The sequence below is a fragment of the Bufo gargarizans genome, chromosome 6 (genome assembly GCF_014858855.1).
Source record: "Bufo gargarizans isolate SCDJY-AF-19 chromosome 6, ASM1485885v1, whole genome shotgun sequence".
Classification (NCBI taxonomy): Eukaryota; Metazoa; Chordata; class Amphibia; order Anura; family Bufonidae; genus Bufo; species Bufo gargarizans.
The window spans coordinates 74702395-74717539 of NC_058085.1; the positions used below are offsets into that span (position 1 = coordinate 74702395).

A 15145-nucleotide genomic window follows, 5' to 3' on the forward strand; every position below is an offset into this window, starting at 1 on the left:
GTCTCTGCACCTGGACCCTGATCGGTCAAAACCTTTGATATGTCATTATGACATCAAAAGTTGTTTTTTAAAAGTACAGCTGCACTTTAAAGGCTCTTATTCACATTTTTTGTTAGGAGCCTCCATCATATGTGACAGAAAGAATAGGGAAGCACGTGGCGCTATCCTTCCTGGAAAAATAACAGACATATAATGGTGTCTGTCAGGTTCCACCTCTAAGTCAGTGGGGTCTATTGGTATAGATATCGCTAGATTGTGAGGTCTAGTTATCCTAGGGGAGGAATTGATTTGTAAATGTAACTAGAGGGGCAATCTGCCCTCCTTATGTGACAGCCTCCCTCTGATAGGCTTCTAAAACATAACTTTTATTTACTCATATTAAAAACATATAGTTGGGTCTAAAATGGTGAATTGAGAACAGTATTAAAGGGGTTGTCCCATATTCTAATGTTTTCAAGCCAGCACCCGAGTCTGAATTATTTTGTAATTTGCATGTAATTTAAAATTTAGCATAGCCACTCAGTTATTAAATAACATGTATTTGTGTAGCGCCACCTGCTATTTATTTTTCTTATTTCTTTGTCCGGCTCACTGAGATGGCCGCACATGCTCAGTTTCATCCTTCAGCTGCCTCCTTAGCTGTGATAGGGAGAGCATGGACACGCCCCCTGAGCTGTGATAGGGAGAGCATGGACACGCCCCCTGAGCTGTGATAGGGAGAGCATGGACACGCCCCCTGAGCTGTGATAGGGAGAGCATGGACACGCCCCCTGAGCTGTGATAGGGAGAGCATGGACACGCTTCCTGAGCTGTTATAGGGAGAACATGGACAAGTCCCCTGAACTGCAGCAGAAAAGACACTCCCCTTGAGCTGCCAACTTGATATAAATCTAGCAGAGCAATGAATGGGGAGATCTCTGGATCCATGTGAGGTACAGGGCTGGTTCTAGCTTTGTTAGGAGGAGGTTGTCATGTACTATATGGTGTTGGCATTGTGTACATATATCTTTTAAATCGGTGTCTGAGGACAGTTTTGGATTCCAGCACTATGATGCCATTCCCTACATTAATACATGGTAATTAAGAGACAAATGTATCCACTCGTGCTCCCCCTATATGTTTCACTGCGTAAGCAGGATCATCAGATGTCAGGAGCAATGATGTAAGCAGCCAGGAAAAAACTTGACAGAAGTGTGAAAAGAGCCTTCCCTGATACAGGGAAGTGTTACATTAAGAGTCATGTTGCATTTAGATGAGTCTGCCCATCTCCTCCAGAACACTGCATGCAGGCAGGTACAGGGCAGTGTGTCCTGGAGACCTATTACTAGATAAGCTCTTCTGCATTTTGTGTTAAAAATGCAGAAGAAAGCAGATCTCCACTTTCTGCCGTTTGAACATTCTTGTCTCGGTTCTTTAAACCTTACGTTGCACTGCTACATAACCTGGTAGCACTTTATTCTTGGCTGTCATCCGAGAGCATTAATCATCTCTCGGTGATGAATGTGGTGCTCCGCTGATGATCCTCCACCACTTAATTTTAGTCTAGGTACGTTCCATCACTCTTTTGTCTTTTAGTCAATAAAGATGAAAAAGCGTTCCGCAAAGTGGTACGCCCTAGAGAAGAGGAGGAAGAAGAGGAAGATGATATTATGGATGCTGGAGCCATAGATGATCCTGATGGTAAGAAGTCTGTTCTGCTTTAAGGTTTCCTACATGAAATGATTTCACTGAAACAGTAACCGTTAGGACAATACCTTTTGAGCTTTAACTTTCTCTTTGTGGTAAAGTGTCCTTCCTCCCGTTTATAGATGATAGTGACTATAGTCCAGGAGAGGATGCTACTCACAATCACCAGAATGAATCCACGATGGGTGCTTTGGCAAAAGAAAGGCCGCGCAGACGGCCGGGGCGTCCACGCAAGATTCCTCGCATGCAAGGTACTGTGAATCTAGCCTCCACTATAGTTGAATCTATACTTTGTTAGAGTAATATGTTTCAAGTTAAAGGGGTTGGCCACTTTCTGGTTACTGTTGACCAATGTGTTTGTAATATGATTATATGGCACTTAGGCTATTTTCCGTTTGAAGGCTCTCACAAGCGGCCCCGAATGGATCCGTACTGCCCTAATGCATTCTGAGTGGATGCGGATCTGCTCTGAATGCATCAGTCTGGCACCGTTTGGCCTCCGCTCCGCTCAGCAGGCGGACACCCGAACGCTGCTTGCAGCGTTCGGGTGTCCGCCTGGCCATGCGGAGGCAAACGGATCCGTCCAGACTTACAATGTAAGTCAATGGGGACGGATCCGTTTGAAGTTGACACAGTATGGCTCAATTTTTAAACGGATCCGTCCCCCATTGACTTTCATGGTAATGCAAACGGATCCGTTCTAAATGGATCTAAGCGTTTGCATTATAGGTGCGGATCCATCTGTGCAGATACCAGACGGATCCGCACCTAAACGCAGGTGTGAAAGTAGCCTTACTCTCCATTCAGAATGCATGGGGATATGCCTGAACAGTACTTTTCCGGTATAGAGCCCCTAGGATGGAACTCTATGCCGGAAAAGAAAAACGCTAGTGTGAAAGTGCCCTTACTAATATACCCTTTGTTGCAATTCTGCACCATTTTTATATATTTCATAAGGTATGCCCCCTTGTTTGCCAGGTCCACACAGAGGTCCTGTCCATAAAATGGCTGCTGATGGAGGGCCATGTGATCCAGCAATTGATCTCTCCTCCATTCAAACATTTTACGGACAGGACCTCTGTGTGGACCTGGCAAACAAGGGGGCATACCTTATCAAATATAGAAAATGGTGCAGAATTACAACAAAGACTATATTAGTAAGTGCCATATAATCAACAGTAACCAGAAAGTGGCCAACCCTCACCGTTTAATCATTTTGGTGCGTTTTTGTCTGTGTTAAAGCAAGAAAATGAAATCTACCCCTGCTACGAGTACCATTTTCAGAGGAGTGCAAATTCTCAAATTAGAACATAAATGCAGCGCTCAACATAATTTTGCAAGTTTTTAATGCCACAAAACTGCTGCAAACAAGCAATTCCCCCGAAATGTTTTGTATTATAACTCATAACCAGAACCACTATTTTCTTCTATTCCTAGCTCCTGTATTGGACGCTGGTCCTCCACAATTGTCTACAGTGAATGAACCAGTGGAAATTAATGTCATCCTCTCTGACTTTGAAAACAAGGATCCTGCCTCTTGCACTCCCCAAGAGGAGCAGAAACCAACCTGTCGGCCACGCGGTCGTCCCCCAAAACACTTCAGAGGTCGAAAGTATCATCGATATAGAAGCCGAAGGTGAATGCATGATATATATCTATGATAACTGTTATATTTGTAGATACCGAGCCAACCATATACAATGCAATGTGTCTCCAGCTTTCAGTGAGACTTCTGCTCGTCTGTAGGCTTCTGCCCCTTGTGCAATAGGAATTTATTGCTACCTTTCAGTTCCCTCTTAGGCAAGGGGCATCTGCCCAATGGGCTTCATTAACCAGGTGGCCTTGGTAAGAGGAGATACTGCACTTTTTGTTCTGTAAGACGTTTGTGCCCATAAGATGCACCTAGGTTTTAGAAGAGGGAAATAAGAAAAATACATTTTTCATCAGTCCTCAGCTCAGAACCCCAATGTTAATAGGACCCTCAATCAGACCCCACATTAGACCCCCAATGTTAAAGGGGTTGTCTCACTTCTACAAGTAGCATTTATTATGTGGAGAAAGTTAATGCAAGGCACTTACTAATGTATTGTTATCTATATTGCTTCCTTTTACTGGCTGGATTTATTTTTCCATCACATTATACACTGCTCGTTTCCATGGTTATGACTAGGGATGAATGACGCGACTTCAGATGAAACATCCGAAGTCGATTCGCATAAAACTTCGTTCGTTCTAATACTGGACGGAGCAGGAGCTCCGTCCAGTATTCGAATGTATTGGCTCCGATGAGCCGAAGTTATTGCTTTGCGAAGTCTCGCAAGACTTCGGGTAATAACCTCATAAATTAATTTGTACTGTAAAAAAACATTTTCTGAACTCGTTTTTTAATTTATGAAGTTGTTGCCCGAAGTCTTGCGAGACGTCACAAAGCAATAACTTTGGCTCATCGGAGCCAATACATTCTAATACTGATCCGTACAGTATTGGAAAAAAGTTTTATGCGAATCAACTTTGGATGTTTCATCCGAAGTAGATTTGCTCATCCCTAGTTATGACCACTGTGGAATCCATCAGTGGTGGTCGTGCTTGCACACTATAGGAAAAAGCGCCGGCCTCTCTGGTGGCCAGGACCATGGAACTGCGCATAGGCTGGTGCTTTATCCTATAGTGTGAAAGCACGACCACCTCTGCTGGACTGCAGGATGGTCATAACCATGGAAATGAGCGGATCACACTGACATGATTATTTATTTATTTTTGTGCTTGGTTTTTCCATGTACCCAGGTATTATAAACAGCCGAACAAGCCTCTGCTCAGACCTTTCATCTGCCGCGTTTGTGGCTCCAGGTTCCTCACGCAAGAAGATTATTCCTTCCATGTAAACGCCCATGACAGCAATGATCCTCAAATGTTTAGGTGCCAGCAGTGTAATTATCAGTGCCGGAGATGGTCTTCTCTGAAGGTGCGAATTTTTTCCCCCCATGTTTATTTGGTTCAGTTTAATAAGAAAATCTTCTGTTTTATATGAATAGTGATAAATATTAAATCATTGCTGCAGGATCTCTAAATCCTTTCCAGTATCATTGCTGCCAGTCAAGAAACAATCTAAAATGGGTGTGTAACATCTATGAATGTATTTATTTCTCCAGTACCAACACTCTGCTCCGTGCTGGAGGCATATAATAACTCGCATTAGTCACTGGTGTACTAGAAACGTGTACAAGTGTGGGCAGATGGTGCCCTGGCCCGAATCCTAGTCCTCCACTACCTGGGTATTCCTGTATACAAAATTTGCTGATGACACAAAAGTGTGTAATAGGGTTGATACTGTGTTACAGTTACATGGAAATGGTAGTTCAGTGTTTCCAAATGCAAAGTAACGCACTTGGGGAGAGGGAATTATCTGAGTATTGTAAGGGCAGTTCCGTGTTATCCAGGACTTCAGAAGAAGGAGTTAGGCCTGTGATGGCTAACCTCCGGCACCCCAGCTGTGGTAAAACTATGACTCCTAAGATGTGCACTTCTCAGAACTCCATAGAAATGAAGAAAGAGGGAGATTAGGATCCTGCTGTACCAAGCTCTCATAAGACCACACCAGGAGTACTGTGTTCAGTTCTGTAGACCTCAGCTACAAAAAAGCATTTATAAAATCAAACAGGTCCAAAGGTGCGCTACTGTATTCTACCATTTGATTATAATTCCTTCTTGAAGTTGTGAATAAATTATTAGCAGTTTACAATGAAAGTGGTGTTACCAGCTCGGTGTGTGTCCCTGCACAGTCTGACACTGGCAACAATGATTGGATAGTGTTCCGACACACTTTCAACTGGTAACACCCATCTGGACCGTCATTGCAAACTGCTAGTAATTCATTTATAACTTCTAGAAGGAATTATTCTGAAATGGTGCATCATACAGTCATAAGAACATATGATCCAGGCATGGGGGGTGCAAGTATGTACTAGAACAAACATGTCAGGAGAGATCATTTTGCCTAATGCGTATAGAGTAGAGTAGGGAGGCTCCTCGTGCAGCCAGTTGTCTTTCAGCCAGACACAGGATTGTGAGGCGGAGGATAGGAACATGGCTGATCTTCCAGTAAAGATATTGAAGATTTTTTTTAAATATATTTTGTAAATTATCATTGTAATACGAGACTAAATAGAGCAGAGCTTTTTTTTATCAGGAGTCATGTAAATGTGAAATTTTATTCTGCCATATCCTGCTCTGCAAGTGCCCAGGAGCCGGAGCTTCACTGTTAAGTGCTCTCTGCATTGAGCTGCTTTACAATCCCTCCGCTTTGAATGGCAGCTGTAGCATCCAACCAGGAGGGGAGGGGATGTGAAGCTGCTCAATGCAGAGAGCATTTCACAATGAAGCGCCCCCTCGTGGACACTTGCAGAAGCAGTGCCTCTTAGAATAAAAGTTCATATTCACACTACTCCTGATAATAAAAGCTCTGCAAAACGTGCGTTTGTACTGCTCTCCACAGCTTCTGTCTATAGCTGTCTGCGCTCCAGCTGTGGTGAAACTACGACTCCCAGCATGCTCTATTCATTTCTGTGGAGAGCTGAGAACAGCCAAGCAAGTGTGCATCTTGGGAGTTGTAGTTTTACCACAGCTGGAGTGCCAGAGGTTAGCCCTCACTGGTCTATAGCATCTATAGTAATAAATGCCCATTAAATACCAAAAATTGGACCAAATTTATGAACAAAATTTTTAAACAGAGTAAAAATGTTCTTTATCTGATGTTTTTGGCAATGTTTTTACACTTCACTTTAAAATCCAACCTGGACATTTGTCGCAGCAGATCCACACTGAGGATTAGCCCCAATGTGGCTAATCCTCAGTGATTCTGTCCAAAATAAGAAGCATGCGCAGGCTCATGTATGGAAAGCAGATGGTGGCAGCCTTCATGTGGCTTTCAGCACAGCGTCTGCACTGAAATCCATGTAAAATTTAGTAGTATGCATGTCTGTTGTATTTTAATTATTCTGTATATTCTCATTTCCATAAGGAGCACATGTTCAACCACCAGGGAAACAAACCGCACAAGTGTGATCAGTGTAACTACACAAGTGTGTACAAGAAAGATGTGATCAGACACTCCGCTGTGCACCAGCACGAACGGTAAGGGCTGAGCCACTGAATTCTTCTGTTTACAAGTTAATTGGGTGTTTTTTTATAGTAGGTCAAATAAAGTGGTGAAAACATTTTAGAATTTTGGGAGGATTTGGGGTATTGGTAAATGTCTGTCTTTAGCCCATTAGATTATACGACTGCTGTGTTTCTGACCAATTTACAGGTCATGTTCTATTGTGAGTATTAACGAGGTTGTCCGGTCCCAAAATCTAAATTCTTTTTATGTGCTCCTAACACCACTCGCCATCCATATATATGCCCCAAATACCTGCGTTTTCCTTCCCTCCCTGGAAGACATCACATTATCCTGGCAGATCTGTTTACTTTCTCCCCTTCTTGTTTTGTTGAATACATAACTTTATTGGTACACAAGCCTGGCTGCACTGCACAGTGGTGAGTCACAGGCTGGCCACGCCCCCACACTGCTCTGTCTGCAGCAGCTACTCCATCTATAACTCCTGTGTCCAGCTTTCTACACCCAGACATGAATCTGCTTCTCACCCAGTGTCTAAATCCCATCACTGACCGTCCACAGGCTCTGCCCTCACATGTGTATCTAATCCTATCCTGTGTGATACAACCTGCTGAGCTCTGTATCTAATCCTATCACTGACCGTCTGCAGGCTCTGCCCTCACATGTGTATCTAATCCTATCCTGTGTGATACAGCCTGCTGAGCGGTGTATCTAATCCCATCACTGACCGTCTGCAGGCTCTGCCCTCACATCTGTATCTAATCCTATCCTGTGTGATACAGCCTGCTGAGCGGTGTATCTAATCCCATCACTGACTGTCTGCAGGCTCTGCCCTCACATGTGTATCTAATCCTATCCTGTGTGATACAGCCTGCTGAGCTCTGTATCTAATCCCATCATTGACCGTCCGCAGGCTCTGTCCTCACATGTGTATCTAATCCTATCCTGTGTGATACAACCTGCTGAGCTCTGTATCTAATCCTATCACTGACCGTCTGCAGGCTCTGCCCTCACATGTGTATCTAATCCTATCCTGTGTGATACAGCCTGCTGAGCGGTGTATCTAATCCCATCACTGACCGTCTGCAGGCTCTGCCCTCACATCTGTATCTAATCCTATCCTGTGTGATACAGCCTGCTGAGCGGTGTATCTAATCCCATCACTGACTGTCTGCAGGCTCTGCCCTCACATGTGTATCTAATCCTATCCTGTGTGATACAGCCTGCTGAGCTCTGTATCTAATCCCATCATTGACCGTCCGCAGGCTCTGTCCTCACATGTGTATCTAATCCTGTGTGATACAGCCTGCTGAGCTCTGTATCTAATCCCCATCACTAACCGTCTGCAAGCTCTTCCCTCACTATCTCCAGAGTGTGAAAAACAGCTTGAATCAGCAAGAGTATCCAATCACATCTGTATCTAATCCTAACATGTATGTGTGCCTGAGACACATCCTGTTGTGTGTGATACTGCCTGCTCAACTGTGTATCTAATCCCATCTTGTACGATACTGCCTGCTCAACTGTGTATCCAATCCCATCTTGTATGATCCTGCCTGCTGAGCTGTTTATCTAAGCCCTTATGCACACAACCGTATCCATTTTGTGATTCACATTTTTTGCAGTCCCACTGAGTTCTATGGATTTGAGGTCCTCATTTTGAAGACCAGAATAGGACATGTTCTGTCTTTACTGGAACTGACATACGGATGTAAAAAAACACAGACTATGTCCATGTGCTTTCCACATCCATATGTCAGTTCTGCGAAAGATAGAACATGTCCTATTCTGGTCCACATAATGCAGATCTAAAACCCATAGAACTCAATGGGACTGCAAAAAAATGTGAATCGCACATGAACAGTAACCTTATTTAGTGGATCCTCAACTTGCAGACCGCAAAACAGGTACGGTTTTGTGCACGAGCCCTATCACTTATACTCGGCGCCCATAACAGTGACATCCACAGTGCCCCCATAACAGTGACATCCACAGTGTCCCCACTATGCCGTGCAATACCCCTGTGTGCCATCCAGTGCCCCCCCGTGTGCCATCCAGTGGCCCTGTTTTTGCCATGCATTGCCTCCTTGTGCCGTCCAGTTACCCCCTTGTTTGCCGTCCAGTTACCCCCTTGTTTGCCTTCTGTTGCCCCCTGTGCCATGCAATGCCTGCTTGTTTGCCTTTGCCATCCAGTGCCCCTGTTTGCCATCCTGTGCCTCCTTGGGCATCCAGTACCTCTGTGTGCCTTCTGTCTGCCATCCAGTGCCCCCTTGTTTGCCATTCAAAGTGCCCCCCTGTGACATGCACAGCATAGCGATCAGCCTCTGTGGCTGATCGCTATGCTGTCACTCCTGCACGGCGCTTACATCGCGCTGTGCAGGAGTCAGTACAGGCTTCACATGCGCACTAGCATTCAGCCTAGTGCGCTGTGAAGACTGCCGGCTGGCGCTTTCTCCAGCAGGAGGCGGTGACGTCACTCGTTACTATCTGTCTCCTGCTGGAGAAATGAAGCGAAGACGGGAAGATAAGAAGACCGACTTCGGCCGGAAGATAGAAAATCCATCAGGAGGGACCACGTGACAGGGAGGTTGATCTCCAAACTGGCTGCACTGTGGAAGGTAAGTATAAGGCCTCTAACCTTCCCTTCACAGGTTAGATTTAGCCAGTAATTATTAGGTTTGGACCGGAGAACCCCTTTAAGTATTTGAGAATCCAGTGTTTCCGGGTACAGTACAGACCAAAAGTTTGGACACACCTCATTCAAAGAGTTTTCTTTATTTTCATGACTATGAAAATTGTAGATTCACACTGAAGGCATCAAAACTATAAATTAACACATGTGGAATTATATACATAACAAAAAAGTGTGAAACAACTGAAAATATGTCATATTCTAGGTTCTTCAAAGTAGCCACCTTTTGCTTTGATTACTGCTTTGCACACTCTTGGCATTCTCTTGATGAGCTTCAAGAGGTAGTCACCTGAAATGGCCTTCCAACAGTCTTGAAGGAGTTCCTAGAGATGCTTAGCACTTGTTGGCCCTTTTGCCTTCACTCTGCGGTCTAGCTCACCCCAAACCATCTCGATTGGGTTCAGGTCCAGTGACTGTGGAGGCCAGGTCACTTGGCGCAGCGCCCCATCACTCTTCTTCATGGTCAAATAGCCCTTATACAGCCTGGAGGTGTGTTTGGGGTCATTGTCCTGTTGAAAAATAAATGATGGTCCAACTAAACGCAAACCGGATGGAATAGCATGCCGCTGCAAGATGCTGTGGTAGCCATGCTGGTTCAGTATGCCTTCAATTTTGAATAAATCCCCAACAGTGTCACCAACAAAGCACCCACACACCATCACACCTTCTCCTCCATGCTTCACGGTGGGAACCAGGCATGTAGAGTCTATACGTTCACCTTTTCTGCGTCGCACAAAGACACGGTGGTTGGAACCAAAGATCTCAAATTTGGACTCATCAGACCAAAGCACAGATTTCCACTAGTCTAATGTCCATTCCTTGTGTTCTTTAGCCCAAACAAGTCTCTTCTGCTTGTTGCCTGTCCTTAGCAGTGGTTTCCTAGCAGATATTCTACCATGAAGGCCTAATTCACACAGTCTCCTCTTAACAGTTGTTCTAGAGATGTGTCTGCTGCTAGAACTCTGTGTGGCATTGACCTGGTCTCTAATCTGAGCTGCTGTTAACCTGCGATTTCTGAGGCTGGTGACTCGGATGAACTTATCCTCCGCAGCAGAGGTGACTCTTGGTCTTCCTTTCCTGGGGCGGTCTGCATGTGAGCCAGTTTCTTTGTAGCGCTTGATGGTTTTTGTGACTGCACTTGGGGACACTTTCAAAGTTTTCCCAATTTTTCGGACTGACTGACCTTCATTTCTTAAAGTAATGATGGCCACTCGTTTTTCTTTACTTAGCTGCTTTTTTTCTTGCTATAATACAAATTCTAACAGTCTATTCAGTAGGACTATCAGCTGTGTATCCACCTGACTTCTCCACAAGGCAACTGATGGTCCCAACCCCATTTATAAGGCAAGAAATCCCACTTATTAAACCTGACAGGGCACACCTGTGAAGTGAAAACCATTTCAGGTGACTACCTCTTGAAGCTCATCAAGAGAATGCCAAGAGTGTGCAAAGCAGTAATCAAAGCAAAAGGTGGCTACTTTGAAGAACCTAGAATATGACATATTTTCAGTTGCTTCACAACTGTTAATTCATAGTTTTGATGCCTTCAGTGTGAATCTACAATTTCCATAGTCATGAAAATAATGAAAACTCTTTGAATAAGAAGGTGTGTCCAAACTTTTGGTCTGTACTGTATGTCTATTTTTACAGAATATCAGAATGTAAAGGGGATTTCTGGGTGTATGATGCTGCTGACCTATCCTCATAGCACACCAAGCACGTCACCATTCATTGTATGCACCTAGGCCATGTGACCTATGAACATGATGTCACCGGCCTATTGGGAGGTACGTGCTGCTGCCTCTTAAAACTGCTGGTCAGTGGGGGTGCTGGGAGTCATAACCCCACCTATCAAATACTTATGACCTATCCTGAGCACAGGACATCAGTACTCTGGTCCTGGAAAACGCCTTTGAAATATGGAATAGATGTCCCATATATGGCAAGGATACATTTAGTTAAAGGGGTTATGCCATGATTGATGTAAAAAATGAAAATCAGACATCATATAGTATATGACAATCTCTTTCTAACAAAGCTAGAACCAGCCCTGTACCTCACATGGGTCCAGAGATATCCCATTCAGTGCTCCAATCACTCTGATAGAATTTCTTCAGGATGGCAGCTCAGGGGGGTGCAGCTGCAAAGGCTTTCAAAAGTAGATCCGATTGGTGGCATTTGAAGGATGGAACTGAGCATGTGCGACCATGCTCAACCAGCTCAGTATTTGGATGTGCACATTACTATGCAGATTAAATGAGAATTCGTTAAGTGTTGGCACAACCCCTTTAAGATAATTGTACTTCCTCAGGACCTTTATATCTTAACACACTAGCATGGTTGATTTTACTTTTAGGACCCTGGAAGCTGTGGTCAGTGATTTTATATAGCGGGTTATATGGGTTAGGCAGGAGCAAAGCTACCTGCAGCATCTAATAGATAAAGAAGGGGTAGGATTACCTGATTTTAGAATACACTTTGTGGTCGCTCAACGACAGGACTTACTGAAAGAGAAGAATTTTTAATTTCACTCTAACTCTGCCATTTTTCACCCCCTTTTGGGGGGAATAAAAGTACGTCTTATAAAGCAAAAAATATAGTAGCCACACTGTTTCCACAAGTCAGTGCTAACCCGTTTCCATAGCTCCCGTTCACTGCAATGGGCCACTCAGATATTCCCGTAATTCCTGATGGCGCTTACATGGGTTATTCCCATCTCTGCTATGAAAGGCCGAGATAAGAATGCCTCTTTAAGATAGGTTTTTGCCATTGCATCAGACAGAAATAAAATGTATAACTGGCTTTGGAAGTGCAGTTATTTTACACCTTAGTCCTTGAAGAACGGCTATTCCTTTATAACAATAATTTTTATTTTATTTTTCAGAAAAAAGAAATGTTTAATGGTAAGAAAATAAAAGTTCCTATTATGTGTTTTATTGCTTTTTTTTAAATTATTTTTTGCCTTGTCCTAACACCCTTCATGCACCCCAAGGCCACCTCTTCCAAAACCCGAACAATTCAGGTATTAAAGCAATGTTTTGACATGACTGTTGGAGCACGTTGCCCATTCTGCGGCAATCGCAGTTCCAGAGATTGACTTTACGGCGAGCACGTTGTCGGAGATTTACTAATCCTCTGTATAAAGTAGATGGAGTATGCATCACTGTGGTCCACTCTGTATGATACATTTGGTGCATAGACACTTTTGTCTTACTTTGCACCAACTTTTGGATGGTTTTCTTAGTCACAATTTTGTCTCACGTTGTTGTGTCGTAAGAGTACATTCACACCAGAAAAGGGCCATTAAAAAAACGGATAAACTTTCAGTTCTTCATGCCATTTTGCAGCAGTGTGCACAAGCATTTTCTGGCAATTTATCAGGTTTTTTTTTTTTCACTTGTATCCTTCGGGGGCACAGAAGACCAGGGGTATAGCTGCTGCCATTAGGAGGCGACAGTAAGCTGAAGAGTGTTATACCCCTCCTGCAGACACTGAGGTAATTAGTTTTAGCTTAGTGTCTGTAGGAGGCAGACATGTTTGTTGTTTTACGTTTTTACTCTTTAGGTATGGGAAACTGAGACGCCTCACCTGTCTGTTTTCCCGGGGATTACCGGAAGAGGAAGGCTGTCCCTCTCCGCCCGACCTCCCCCCAAAAAGACAGTGGACTAGACCAGACCAGCTCCCTTGCATCCTGCCAGCCATAGGGTCACCTGCATTTCTGCGGTCCTCCCCTCCACTCCAGCTGCCCACCAATTTGGTGCGAGCGGCTGAAGAGGTGACCCTGCTGGTACCCGATAGGGGGTGGGTAAAGCGAAGAGGATGAAGATGGGGTGAGTATGGTGAACCCTGGGTAAGTATAACCCCCCTGTCTAAAATCTTCACGCCCCATACTCTCTCTATCTCCAGGAGCCCGCTAAGCTCCGCCCCCATTCCTCAAACTAATCTAGGCCAGTAACTTGCGGCCTAGCCCCTCCCCGAAGTCTACCTCTACTCTCCTCTCCATAACGCCTGCATAGCTCAATGAATGGAGCTAATAACGCTGGGGCTGCAGCTTTCAATAAGTATTGTAATTACTGTAATAAAAAAAACACCTAACCTCCTAGTGTTATCCAGATCAATTCCAGACAGACTCCCCACCAGCCCTCTCCCCGGTCATCAACGCCATGTTCCGCCAGCAACAACCATATGGACAGAACCCCCCTCCTTCCCCTTTTTTTATCAGGTGCCTTTTGCACATGCAGACTATTTGCAGCGGCACTGAATGTGGTTATTACAGCTTTAGTGAATCCTGTCACATTACCCCACTTCCATAGGTGGAGTACTTGCACTACCACTGGATACCATACATCCTGTCACATTACCCCCTTTCCATAGGTGGAGTAATTGCACTACCACTGGATACAATACATCCTGTCACATTACCCCCTTTCCATAGGTGGAGTAATTGCACTACCACTGGATACAATACATCCTGTCACATTACTCCCTTTCCATAGGTGGAGTAATTGCACTACCACTGGATACAATACATCCTGTCACATTACCCCCTTTCCATAAGTGGAGTAATTGCACTACCACTGAATACCATACATCCTGTCACATTACCCCCTTTCCATAAGTGGAGTAATTGCACTACCACTGAATACCATACATCCTGTCACATTACCCCCTTTCTATAGGTGGAGTAATTGCACTACCACTGGATACCATACATCCTGTCGCATTACCCCCTTTCCATAGGTGGAGTAATTGCACTACCACTGGATACCATACATCCTGTCACATTACCCCCTTTCCATAAGTGGAGTAATTGCACTACCACTGGATACCATACATCCTGTCACATTACCCCCTTTCCATAGGTGGAGTACTTGCACTACCACTGAATACCATACATCCTGTCACATTACCCCCTTTCTATAGGTGGAGTAATTGCACTACCACTGGATACCATACATCCTGTCACATTACCCCTTTCCATAGGTGGAGTAATTGCACTACCACTGAATACCATAGATCCTGTGGCATTACTTCCTTCCATAGGTGGAGTAATTGCACTACCACTGAATACCATAGATCCTGTCGCATTACTTCCTTCCATAGGTGGAGTAATTGCACTACCACTGGATACCATACATCCTGTCACATTACCCCTTTCCATACGTGGAGTAATTGCACTACCACTGAATACCATACATCCTGTCACATTACCCCACTTCCATAGGTGGAGTACTTGCACTACCACTGGATACCATACAACCTCTCATTACTCGCCTTTCACAGGTGGAATATTGACAAGAGACGGTACATACTATTGCCTTACTGTGACCACCACCACATTACCGCCTTTATCAGGTAGACCTTTTCTGTGTGGGTGTTGAGCGACGACGTGGCAGCCTCTGCTTCCCCAGGGAGTTGCCCCACGACATATCTTGCTTTGTACCTGGAGTATTTTAGAGAAAAGCGCATTTTAATGTTGATCATTGTCTTTGGCGCCTTAAATAGATGGAGCATCAGCATCGGTTACTATCACATTAAACCTGTCAGCAGGTCGAATATTGCACTGGTTCTGTATACTGTACTCACTACCAGCTCTCCTCCTTCTCAGGTGGAGTATTTGCACTAGCACTAGTTTGCATGGCTACTACTGT

General features: G+C 44.4%; 1 protein-coding gene across 2 annotated transcripts in view; it reads left to right on the forward strand.

Moving 5' to 3' along the window:
- The window catches only part of LOC122942038 (zinc finger protein 335-like), a 91949-nt gene that overhangs the window by 47841 nt on the left and 28963 nt on the right, over nt 1-15145 (forward strand). For both annotated transcript variants that reach the window (XM_044299532.1, XM_044299533.1), the window contains exons 6-11: nt 1576-1680; nt 1809-1937; nt 3124-3322; nt 4471-4648; nt 6704-6816; nt 12379-12397. In XM_044299532.1, coding sequence (XP_044155467.1) covers nt 1576-1680; nt 1809-1937; nt 3124-3322; nt 4471-4648; nt 6704-6816; nt 12379-12397 — 743 coding nt within the window. The remainder of the gene's footprint in view (nt 1-1575; nt 1681-1808; nt 1938-3123; nt 3323-4470; nt 4649-6703; nt 6817-12378; nt 12398-15145) is intronic.